Below are 12,543 nucleotides of genomic sequence, written 5' to 3' on the forward strand. Positions count from 1 at the left end.
GGTAGCCATCATCTCGCAGCAGGAGGAACTCGTACAGATGGCCCTATTTGGAAAGATTGGGAGGGGACGCTGGTCCAGGACCCAGCTTCAGGAGGGTCTACCTAGAGCATGGTGCCTACTTTATTGTCTGTGAGGGGTGCACATGGTGGAATGGCTTAAGGACAATCCCCATGGGAAGATGCAAAACTGCTGATCAAGACAGTAGCAGAGCTTGTTAAGACCATGAAGGTATCAATATGGGTACCAAAGATCCTTAAGGATGTCTTGAGAAAATAGGGGTCCAGAACCCGAAAGTCTTGACAGAGGACTGGGGAGTAATCAACTATAAGTTTGTACTGGAAGGACGAACCCTGGTGATGGAGGTCAGAGAGAAGGCCCTGAAGGCGATGCGAGAGCAAGGCCTCAAATTGTTTTTAGGGTTCTCGCAGGTCACCATCAGGGTAATCAAAGACCTCAAAGGCAGTGATGGCAGCAAGACGGAGACTGGAGGTGCTGCAGATTTGTATGCAGCACAGTAATGGGGCCACTGCTGCCCTGAGCGCTGCCTGTGGAGACAGGAAGTGGACGAAGCTCTGACACAAGAACCCTACCTATATAAAGGGGGCTTATCGGGCCTTTGTGGCACTGGAAGTAAGGTGCTTTATGCTAGAAATCTAAGAAACTCCAGAACATTCATCCAGGGAAGAAATGGAATTGCTTTCATGCCAATAATGGATTTCTGCTCCAGGGACCTAGTGACCATCAGGATGCAGCAACGTGAGGAAGGTATCACAAGGGACATTGTTTTGACCTCAGCCTACCTTCCTTATGAAAACAGTCCTCCTCCTCCTCCTTTGGAGGTGAGGAGACTGACAGAAGCTTGCCATCGGCAAGACAACCAACTGTTGGTTGGATGTTGTGCCAATGCCCACAACCTAGTGTGGGGCAGCAAGGACACCAACAATAGAGGTGAGTACCTTCTTGAATTTCTCCTGTCGAACAACTTGGAGGTCCTGAATAGGGGCAATGAACCTATATTCAGGAATATCAGAAGGGATGAAGTAATTGACATAACCTTTGGTTCCATGATGATGGACAGCTATGTCAAACAATCACATGTGGCATTAGAGCCATCCTCATTGGACCACATGTACATTAAATTCAAGGTTGAAATGGGAATCAGAGGGACCACGGCCTATAGGAATCCCAGGAAAACAGACTGAGAGATATGTACAAGGGCCCTTGCCTTAAGGTCAAAACCCAAAAATTGATTTGCTTATTTTTTGGTTGTATATTGTTTTGAACAATTCAGTTATCTATGGTTTATTCTTTCTTAGTGTTCCTATGTCTGTAATCTTGTGGAGCAATGTTCTTTGCATGTAGAAACACTAGCAAACCAATTGTCCTTAGTGATATTGCATCCCTGGCCATATAATGAACTCAGAATTTGAGTGATGATATCAGGCACTTTATTTGACTCTCTAAATGGTCCCTATGGTTGCTTGTCTATGTAAATCCCAAAATTATACAAATATGGAAACTTGACAACCACAATCATAATGATAATAATCTCTTCTGGTTTGTTTGGCATGTACATCATAGAACCACAGCGTCCCTTGAAAGTGGCTAACTGCTCAGCAATCATAAGATTTTCACTTGAAGTGTAATATTTCTTACAGTTCTGAAGCATTGTTAGTAATTTCTTGTATGGAAGCCAATTGGTCATCTGCTTGATGACCTCACCGGTCTCTTACACCCTCAAAGCAAAGATCTCGCAGTAGGAATTGCAATCTACTCTCTGACATAGCTGTAGATACTAGTCCAATTCCATAACTTTTCGTATTGTTCCAAAAATCCTTTAGAGTTATTTGCCCTTTATGGTAAGTTCCAATTACTAATAAAATGTCTGTAAGTGCCTTGATTACTATCAAGTCAGTATGATATGCATCTCTGACTCTGACATTTGCTTTTTATGGCGTCAATGTAAATGTTTGACAAATCAACAAGAATGTTCAAAACATCACCATTACAATATAGCAGAAATGATAAAAGAGCTGTTTTAGCATCTTTGACCAAACCTATTGGGCCTGGTGGATGAGCCAAAATGTTGAGAGATCTGGTTCTGGAAGTGAGTAGTGGAAACTTGCTCCATTTTGTGCCATTATCAGACTGAAAGGTAGCTAAAGCTGACACAGGCATCTTCATCAGCATTGTATTTCTCGCCTTCCTGTTCCTTATTAGTCTTGTGAGGAGACACAGGTGGAACATTTTGTTCCACAAACCCTTCTTCCTCCTCACTTTCACTCAAAACATCACCATCTTCATCATTATCATCGTCTCTGATTTTTTTTTTTAATCCATCTTGTTTATATCATCCAGCATCTAAAAATACAATATACAGAACAAGAAATAACTAACTGCAAAAATGCCTACAAATGAGAATACTATAAAATGTGCACTGCTTTTGTAGTATTTATTACAGCAACTGTATCATATTTACCTCAGTTTCACAGCTTGTGCAATCAGAGATTTAACTTCCACGAACAGTCACATGGCCTACAGATGTAGCCCACAGATTTCAACGACACTTTATTTACACATCCTTGCACCATGGGTGTCGGGACACTACTAGCAAGAACTGAAATTCTTACCCGAGGAATACATAAAATGGTGGCACTGTAATGCACCAATTGTTGAAAATAAATGACTGTTTTACTCACTGGGCTACACATGTAGCCCGCATGTGCACTCTAGTGTTAAGTTGTAATACCAACACATGTCCAATATCATTGTAAAAATGCTCTATGGCTGAATAAAACTTCTGCTACCTGTGTGCTTCTTTTACTTGTTGTAAAAGTGATGCCCATGTATTTAAATGTACAGATTTTAATTTGCTGAACCTCATGTCCAAATATTTTCGGTCATCGTCCCCCACTACCATATACTCCATCTTTTTTGTGTTTATTGTTAGGGCACATTTTGAGTATCGTTTGCACACTTCCCTGAACATATAACTGGAGTCATCTTTCTCTCCTGCTGTCAGGACTTGGTCATACTGAAGATTAAAGAATATAGTATTTTTTTGCCCTACAAAAGACTACTATTCCACATTTCCTGTGCCAATTTTGCTAAACTTCCTCTACAATGTCCCAATTACATTCCTTTTCTTCTTGTTTTTCAATTGATTTTTATTTTAAATTCCTTACTGTTCCTTTCTTTATCAATTTCTGCTTTTCTGTATTTGTGACTTATATCTTTAATGAGTTATTACCACTTCTGGATTTATTTCTAAGTTCGATTACTCTTTTTCACATTTTGATTGCTTTATATTAATTAACAGCCTGTTAATAATATATGAATTAGACAATGAAAAGTGGGAACCAGTTTACAATGCAACAAATGTGAACAATAAATGGGACAATTTCTGTTAACTATTCAATAAAACTTTAAATGAAACATGTCCTTTGGTGAAACAAGTAAACAAAGCTAGTACTCACAAAGATGAGAATTTCCCTTCTGAAAGCATTGAACTGAGAGAGAAAATGAAACACTGTTACATACTCATTCAAAATACTATATTACGACACTCACACAACGGAAAATCCAGGAAGTAATGTAAGAATATTATGAAAAGGAAAGTTGCCACTCACTATATAGTGGAGATGCTGAGTCACAGATAGGCACAACAAAAAGACTGTCACACATAAAGCTTTCGGCCCGTAAGGCATTCATCAGAAACAGATGACACACACACACACACACACACACACACACACACACACACACACACACACTCTTACATAAACACAACTCACACACATGACTGCAGTCTCGGACAATCGAAACCACACTGCAAGCAGCAGCAGTAGTCCATGATGGGAGTGGCGACTGGGTGGGGGTAGGAGGAGGCTGGGGCAGGGAGGGGAGGGATAATATGGGGGGGGGTGGAGCACATTGAACTGCTGCAGGTCAGATAGAGGGCATGGGAGAGGTGGGGAGGGGGGTGGGGGCGTAGTGGAAAAGGAGAGAAGTAAAAAGTAAAAACAATGGGTATGATGATAGAATGACAGCTGTGTAGAGCTGGAATGGGTGAAGACAGTGACTAATGAAAGTTGAGTCCAGGAGGATTACAGGAATGTAGGATGTATTACAGTGATAGTTCCCACCTGTGCAGTTCAGAAAAGCCAGTGTTGGTGGGATGGATGCATATGGCACAGGCTTTGAAGTAGTTATTGAAATGAAGGATGTCATGTTTGGCATGTGGTCCACTTGTTTCTTGGCCACAGTTTGTAGGTGGCCATTCATGCAGACAGACAGCTTGTTGCTTGTCATGCCCACATAGAATGATGCACAGTGGTTGCAGCTTAGCTTGTAGATCACGTGACTAGATTCACAGGTAGCCCTGCCTTTGATGGGATAGGTGATGTTTGTGACTGGACTGGATTAGGTAGTGGTTGGACGATGTATGCTACAGGTCTTGCATCTAGATATATTACAGGGGTATAAACTATGAGGTAAGGGGTTGGGAACAGGGGTTGTGTAAGGACGGATGAGGATATTGTGTAGGTTTGGTGGATGGTGGAATACCACAGTGGGTGGGGTAGGAAGGATAGTGGGCAAGACATTTCTCATTTCAGAGGACAATGGGAGGTAGTCAAAACCCTGGCAGGGAATGTAATTCATTGCTCCATTCCTGGGTGGTACTGAGTTGCGAGGGGAATGCTGGTCTGTAGCTGGACAGTGGGACTTTGGGAGGTGGTAGGAGACTGGATAGATAAGGCATGGAAGATTTGTTTTTGTACAAGGTTGGGACGATAATTACGATCTGTGAAGACTTCAGTGAGGCCATTGGTATATTTTGAGAGGGACCGCTCGTCACTGCAGATGCAATGACCATGGCTGGCTGGGCTGTGTGGAAGGGACTTCTTGGTATGGAATGTGTGGCAGCTGTTGAAGTGGAGGTACTGCTGGTGGTTAGTCAGTTTGATATGGACGGGAAGCATTGATGTAGTCATCTTTGAGATGGAGGTCATCTAGGAAGGAGGCTTATTGGGTTGAGTAGGACCAGGTGAAGTAAATGGGGAGAAGCAGTTGAGGTTCTGGAGGAATGTAGGTAGGGTGTCCTCACCCTCGATCCAGATCACAAGGATGCCATCGATGAATGTGAACCAGGTGAAGGGTTTAAGACTCTGGGTGTTTAGGAAGGATTCCTCTACATGGCCCATGAATAGGTTGGCATAGGATGGTGCCATGAGGATGGCTATAGCCGTATCCTGGATTTGTTTGGAAGTAATGCCTTCAAAGGAGAAGTAATTGTGCGTGAGGATATAGTTGGTCATGGCAACTAGAAAGGAGATAGTTGGTCTGGAATCCATCAGGCATTGAGAAAGGTATTGTTCAGTAGTGGTAAGGCTGAGGGCATTAGAAATGTTAGTGTAAAGGGAGGTGGCATCAATAGTGATGAACAGTGCACTATATGGTAAAGGGACAGGATCTGTGGAGAGTCAATGAAGGAAATGGTTGGTATCTTTTATGCAGGAGGGTAGGTTCTGGGTAATAGGTTGAAGGTGTTGGTCTATGAAAGCAGACAGTAACCGGTCACAATGAGGCATCCTGGGTGGTTATTTATGGACTTAAGGAAGCATGTAGAAGGTAGGAGTGCAGGGAGTGATAGGGTGAGTAGAGAGATGGACACTGGGGAGAGGTTCTGGGATGGGCCTAAGGATTTGAGGAGTGACTGGAGATCCTGCTGGATTTCTGGAATGGGACCACGGTGGCGAGGTTTGTAGGTGAAAGTATCTGACAGCTGTCAGATTTCTTCTGCCAGGTCCTGACAGTTCAAAACAACTGCGGCAAAGCCTTTGTCTGCAGGTAGTATTATAAGATTGGGATCAGTTTTTAGAAGGTGGACTGCAGTTCTTTCTGTGGATGTAAGGTTAGTTTGCATGCTGAGGGATTTGGGAAATGATGGTGAGGGAAAGTTTGATGTTAAGAAATTCTGGAAAGTTAACATGGGCTGATTTGGAGGTAGTGGGAATAGACCATGGTTGGATGGAGGAGTGAACTGAGTTAGGAAGGCTACCCAGTCGCCACTCCCATCATGCACTGATGCTACTGCTCACAGTGTGGTTTCAGTTGCCTGACACTCTGAGACTGCAGTCGTTTGTGCGAGTTGCATTTGCGTATATGCGTGTGTGTGTGTGTGTGTGTGTGTGTGTGTGTGTGTGTGTGTGCACGCGCGTGCGTGTGTCATCTATTTTTGACGAAGGCCTTACTGGCCAAAAGCTTTATGTGTAACAGTCTTTTTGTTGTTCCTATCTGGGACTCAGGATCTCTACTATATGGTGAGTGGCAACTTTCCTTTTCATAATATTGTTAAATTGCAATACTATTTAAGAAAGTACAAACTGATCAGAAACATTACAGAGCTTCCTTGACTAATCTTAAAGCTCATAAATATGCCTATCAAATAAGCAACTTAACTTGTTTTAGTAAAACTGACTGGAAAATAATGTATAAAGAATGTGGGAGACAGTAATCTCTTGAACACACCAGCATAATGTCAAAAGAAAATGAATGTATAACAAAGAACCCAAAAAGAAGTGTGTGGGAAATTCAAACAGATGTTTAGTACAATTGGCACAAGTGAAGCATGTCACTGGGTACTGGGTACACAATTTAAATGTTACAAATAACAGCCAATCTTTTATTCATCCACGGCATTACTCAGAGGGACCTCCTAGCAGTCATTTAAAAATTTAAAGCTAAAATATCTTGTGTCTGGGATGAGATTTTACCTAAGCTGCTAAAGGAATGCAGAGGAGAGTTATGAACCCTCTGACACATCTAACAAATATCACCCTCTGCCATGTAGAATTCCCTGATCTTTTGAAAATCTCTGAAATCCTACTGTGTATAAAAAGGGAATAAAAACTGACATGAAAAAGATAGGCTTACATCATTAACTTCAGAGCTTGGAAAGTTACTAGAGAAATTAATATTAAAACAGTTTGAGGCACATTTCGTCAAACATAATCTATTCCAAAATCTGCAACATGGCTTTAGAAAAGGAGATCTACTTTAGCAGCAACAGCAATTTTTATACATGAAACATTAAACAAACTAGAGGAAGGAGACAAGGTAACAGGATACGAGTAAAGCTTATGATACTGTGAACCATACAATTCCACTGCATAAATTATAAGCATGCAGGATGAGAGGGGTGGCCTTACAATTACGTACCTCCTATTTGAAAGATAGGAAACAATGTGTCAAATGAACTTATAAGTAAAGGAAATTGGTAACAATCAAATTGGGCCCACAAGATACTTCATTGTGGTGTACCCTAAGAAAGTGTACTGGGGCTTTTTCCATTTCTTGTGTATGTTAATGATTTAACTGAACCCAAAACTGCATGGTTATAAACTATGCTGATGACATATCTTTTGTCAGCTGGGGCCATGATATGCAAACTACTACAAACATTAGTGAAATCATTATAATTTTGTGTTATAATATAATAATAAAATATAAAATATTTTATAACATATATATAAATAATATTATAATAAAATTATCTTACTTCAAATAAGCTACCTGTAAATAAAGAGAAGACAGTGACAATGCAATTTATGCTTACCTATAAGCAGAACATAAATAATATTCAATTTACACCTCCACTGAGCCTCAGCTAGACAAACAAACACAAATTTTTGATATAATTGTTGATGAACACCTCTTATGGAAAGAACATATAGACCATATCTGTAAGAAAATCAATACAAATGTATATCTACTGAAATGGTCTCAGCCTTCCTGGACTATAACATCTAGAGACAAATATACTTTGGAGTGATACACCAACATCTTCAGTATGGTACTGAGATAAGGGGTGGGACACAAGCTGTCTTTACTGACAGGCTCTGCAGACCACAAAAAAAGGCAGTAAGAGTGGTAGTTAAGGTAAAAAGGAGAGAGACTTATAGAGAAATCTCCAGAAAATATAAAATACTAATCATTTACTCTATATACATTCTACAGACAATAATGTTTGTGAAACAAAATCCAGAATATAATGCAACAAACAGTAATCCACATAGGTACAATATACTGGGAAGGGAAAACTTTCACAGAATCTGAAGTAAAAAACAAAGGCTGCAGACTGTAGTCAACGTACAGTAGGAACAATATTTTATAACAAACTACCATCTGACCTCAAGACAGCTCATTTAAACACTTTAAAGAATAAACTTCTCTCCAGTACTGCTCTGTATACATTTAGTACTTGTATGTTTGCTTTTATGTCCTGCATCATATATTTACATTCATGGCATACACTACACATTTTAAGTGCACTACACATTTTAAGTAACAACTAATGCAATATGATGGCTTAACCTTCAATCATTTCAACAACAGAAATATATATTATTTAACTGATATCTCATTCATCCTTGAAAGAAAAATTGAAATTAATGCTGTTATCATAATTCTGGTGTAGTGTAAAAGATTACTATCCTTGGTTGTTACAAAATGCCATGTTAGTCATTTACCATTTGCAACTATATGAACGTGCAAAACATGGTTCTTAATTTGTGTGTCAACAAAAAAATAAATGCTGCAAGAGACTTGATTCTGAATCTGTTATGAGAAATGAACATTCATCTATAAAGCCTAATATTAAGCATACCCTCCAGAATAAGATTTTGATTATGTTATTTTAAATTTAAGTTACTTCAAGAATTTTTAATACTTCTGAGGTATTCAGCTGGTTGGTGTCATGCAGAAGGTGTGATATTTTCACAAACCAACTTCTTGACACCTTCAGGCATTCCTGATGACTGATAGTCATTTCAGATGTCAGTCAGTCAGTCAATCAGGAATGCCTGAAGGTGTCAAGAAGTTGGTTTGTAAAATATTGTGCATTCTGGATGACACCACTTTGGCTAAATACCTACGAAATATTTGAAATCTATCTACACTGGGAAAATCTGAAATCTTGCTCCAAGAACGTTTGTGTTAGTTTTGAAATCACTTTTTGTTGCAAACAAATACTATTGGAATTAATGGTCATTTTTGTAGCAAATTTTGCAAAAGATGAAGAAACTCTAGTCTAGAAGAAGGTACACATTATAATGTAAGCAAATATCAATTAATCTGAAATCCCTTGTAATCATCAGTGAATCATATAGCGGAATAACTGCATACCAACCACATTTCTATTGATGATAATGTAAATGGATAAAACTGTGCTTACCTCCATGTCTTCCTCCTCATCCACTTCAGAAACCTGTTGATATGCTTTTGTAAATAATTCTACAGCTTTTGCATGAAAGCTTAGTTCAATTATAGTGTAATTTAAAATGATGGACTTAATATCGTGTAGCTTTTTCTTCTCAAACATGTCAGTCTGTTCTTCAAGAGATCTGACTGTGCGAGAAAGGTCAGCTGTTGCTTTTAGCAACTCTGACTCGGCTATGCTCTGTAAAATGAATGTTAAGGAAATCATAATTTACCTCCATGGTATGTGTAAGTGTCTCAAACATTCAACTTTTTCCCATGTTACCAGATATGACTGTATTCATGAAATATTTATATCACAATCCCTTTCCCCGCCCCTGTTGTCAACACTTGAGGTCTGCCATGTTTGAAAGTCTTACTTATAACAGTTTGCTTCTAATAAATTTGTCACTAGACAGCAATTTTGTACATTCTAGTCTGACAAAAAAGTAATTTAGATTAATTATGAGTTCTAGAATGGGGGCTACAACCATCTATAGACACAACATCACTGTATATAGTTTTGTTCACAATAGCAACAGCTCATACCTGAATAATTTGCGGCATTTTCCATTTTTGCCCTGCCTAACAGATGTGACATGACAGAATTAAACAAACTCCTTACAAAAACGCTTTAGAACTACAGTAACATGTTAATGTTATGAAATGTGTGTAATTTTGGAAGTGGTTGACAGGTTATACCTTGATACAAGTGAACAGTGTCTCGATACAGTGGTAGCATGATGATGGCTGTACACTCATTGCAGTAGCAGCCAGAAAGATCATGGGAGGTGCACATCGGCACGGCGCGTCACGGACGGTAGTTGCCGCAAATAGAGTCCCGTCCACCAGAGGGCACGCGAGAATTCGGCCCCGACCTCTGCCAGCGGAACAACAACATCTCAGGCAGCATGGGCCGTGCCCAGTCAGTTCACATCGGGCATGCCTATGAGACAGTTCCCAGTCTACTCTGAAGTGCGACGTGAAACGTGAACCCTGTTACTACACAATTGGCGACGAGTAGGGTCGTTCTTTCGCGTGTTGCGTCGTTCTGGTTTCGCAGCTTATCCGCGGCATGGAGGATTTATTGCGGGTTTTGGTTGAGCAGCAGACGGAGCTCATGGCAACCATGAAACAAGTGCTTCTGGCGTTGCTCTCCAAGCCGTCTGCTCCAGCACCGTTCCCTCCTCCCTTTCTCCCGTATGACGAGACGGTGGAGGATTGTAATGTGTATGGACATCGCCTTCGGCAGCATTTCCAGGCGTTTCATGTTGCCGATGCGGAGGTATGTTGTGCTCTTTTCTTGTCTTGGATATCTCCCTCGCTGTATCACGTTTTGCAGCAGCTAGCGACATTGCAGGAACCCTCGTCCTTGTCTTTTGACGCATTGTGTTCATTATTGTCTTCATATTGTCGCCTCCGCACACATGTTGTGGCGGATAGGGTGGAGTTCTATCAATGCAAGAATCAGCCCCATCAATCTTACCGGGCATGGGCCGCTACCTTGCACAGTCTTAGTCGCAAGTGTCATTTTGTCACGGAGCAGTTGCGAGAGTCGTATGCCCACTTTATGGTGCGCGACGTCATTGTGCGTTCGACCCCTGATAGAGAGGTCCAGCAATGGGCCCTGCAGTTAGAAGACCCCTCCCTCGATGAAGTCCTGTCCATTGCTCAATCGTATGAAGTCTCTCACGCCACCAGTCAACAGTTGGATGCGTGGTGCGACATCGTGGTGGTTCAGGGCGGCGCGGCCGCGTCCACTGCGTCTGGGGTGGACGACGTGAGAGCAGTACAATCCGGCCGTTACGGCCGCTCCCACACGGCGGGTAAACAGAGTTCCGGACGCCGGTCCCTGTTACCATCCTGTGCGTCATGCTGTATACATCACGATTGGTTGGAGTGTCCCCGGCGTTGGGCCGTTTGTCGCAAATGTAATAAAAAAGGACACATTGATAAAGTTTGCCCCTCAGCCTTGAAAGAATAGAAGGAAGCAGTTACAGAGGACATGGACGTTGACATTCAGGACGTTTCATCACGCCAGGCTCTCAACGCATCGGCCCACAAACTCTTTATTGAGGTATCGGTTCGATCACGCCGATTACAACTGCAAGTTGATATGAGCGCGGTAGTTTCTTTGTTGAATGCACAAACTTACTCCGACCTTGGGTCGCCCCCATTGGCGCCGGTTTACCAGCGTCTCCGCGGTTATGGTAAACAGTTAATTCCCTTACTGGGTCAATTCACTACCGACGTGACTTACAAATCAGTCACTTGGCCTATTACTTTTATTGTTGTCAGTGATGCGAGCGCCGCTAAGCTTTTTGGCTTGGATGCCTTTCAAGCTTTTGTGTTTTCTATCACTGACACCATACAGTTGGTCTCCGAAGACGTTCCCTATCAATCATTAGAATTTTTGATCTCTGACTTTTCGGATATCTTTGAGGAGGGCCTGGGGCGTGTTTCAACCTTTCAAGCTCACTTAACGTTGAAGGCGTCAGCTCGCCCGTGTTTTCTATGCGTGAGGCGGATCCACTTGGCTCTCCGCCCTCAGGTAAAGGAAGAGCTAGACCGGCTGACAGCCCTGGGGGTCGTTCTTCCCATTTCTTCTAGTGAGTAGGCTTCGCCCCTCGTTATTGTCAGGAAACCCTCGGGAAAATTACGTCTTTGTGGCGATTTCAAGGCCACCATTAATTCCCAATTGGTGGTGGACACCTATCCTTTGCCTCAGGCTGATGAACTGTTCTCCGCCGTAACGAGAGGCCAATATTTTTCGAAAATCGATCTTTCGGAGGCTTATCATCAGATACCTCTTGATGAGGACTCCAAACGGCTGGTAGTTGTCAACACCCCGTTTGGTCTTTACCAATACCAGAGGTTGTTGTTGTTGTTGTGGTCTTCAGTCCTGAGACTGGTTTGATGCAGCTCTCCATGCTACTCTATCCTGTGCAAGCTTCTTCATCTCCCAGTACCTACTGCAACCAACATCCTTCTGAATCTGCTTAGTGTATTCATCTCTTGGTCTCCCTCTACGATTTTTACCCTCCACACTACCCTCCAATACTAAATTGGTGTTCCCTTGATGCCTCAGAACATGTCCTACCAACCGATCACTTCTTCTAGTCAAGTGCCACAAACTTCTCTCCTCCCCAATCCTATTCAATACTTCCTCATTAGTTATGTGATCTACCCATCTAATCTTCAGCATTCTTCTGTAGCACCACATTTCGAAACCTTCTATTCTCTTCTTGTCCAAACTATTTATCGTCCATGTTTCACTTCCATACA

The 12,543-nt window shown here is 41.7% G+C and overlaps 2 protein-coding genes across 4 annotated transcripts in view; one reads left to right on the plus strand and one right to left on the minus strand.

Moving 5' to 3' along the window:
- LOC126335369 (uncharacterized) overlaps nucleotides 1–12,543 on the plus strand; it is a 126,624-nt gene that overhangs the window by 84,916 nt on the left and 29,165 nt on the right. The gene's annotated exons all lie outside the window — the stretch shown is intronic.
- Nucleotides 1–12,543, minus strand: part of LOC126335371 (CBY1-interacting BAR domain-containing protein 1) — a 219,290-nt gene that overhangs the window by 69,727 nt on the left and 137,020 nt on the right. For all 3 annotated transcript variants that reach the window (XM_049998578.1, XM_049998577.1, XM_049998579.1), the window contains exon 5: nucleotides 9,236–9,460. In XM_049998578.1, coding sequence (XP_049854535.1) covers nucleotides 9,236–9,460 — 225 coding nt within the window. The remainder of the gene's footprint in view (nucleotides 1–9,235; nucleotides 9,461–12,543) is intronic.

Source organism: Schistocerca gregaria, chromosome 2, assembly GCF_023897955.1.
Source record: "Schistocerca gregaria isolate iqSchGreg1 chromosome 2, iqSchGreg1.2, whole genome shotgun sequence".
Classification (NCBI taxonomy): Eukaryota; Metazoa; Arthropoda; class Insecta; order Orthoptera; family Acrididae; genus Schistocerca; species Schistocerca gregaria.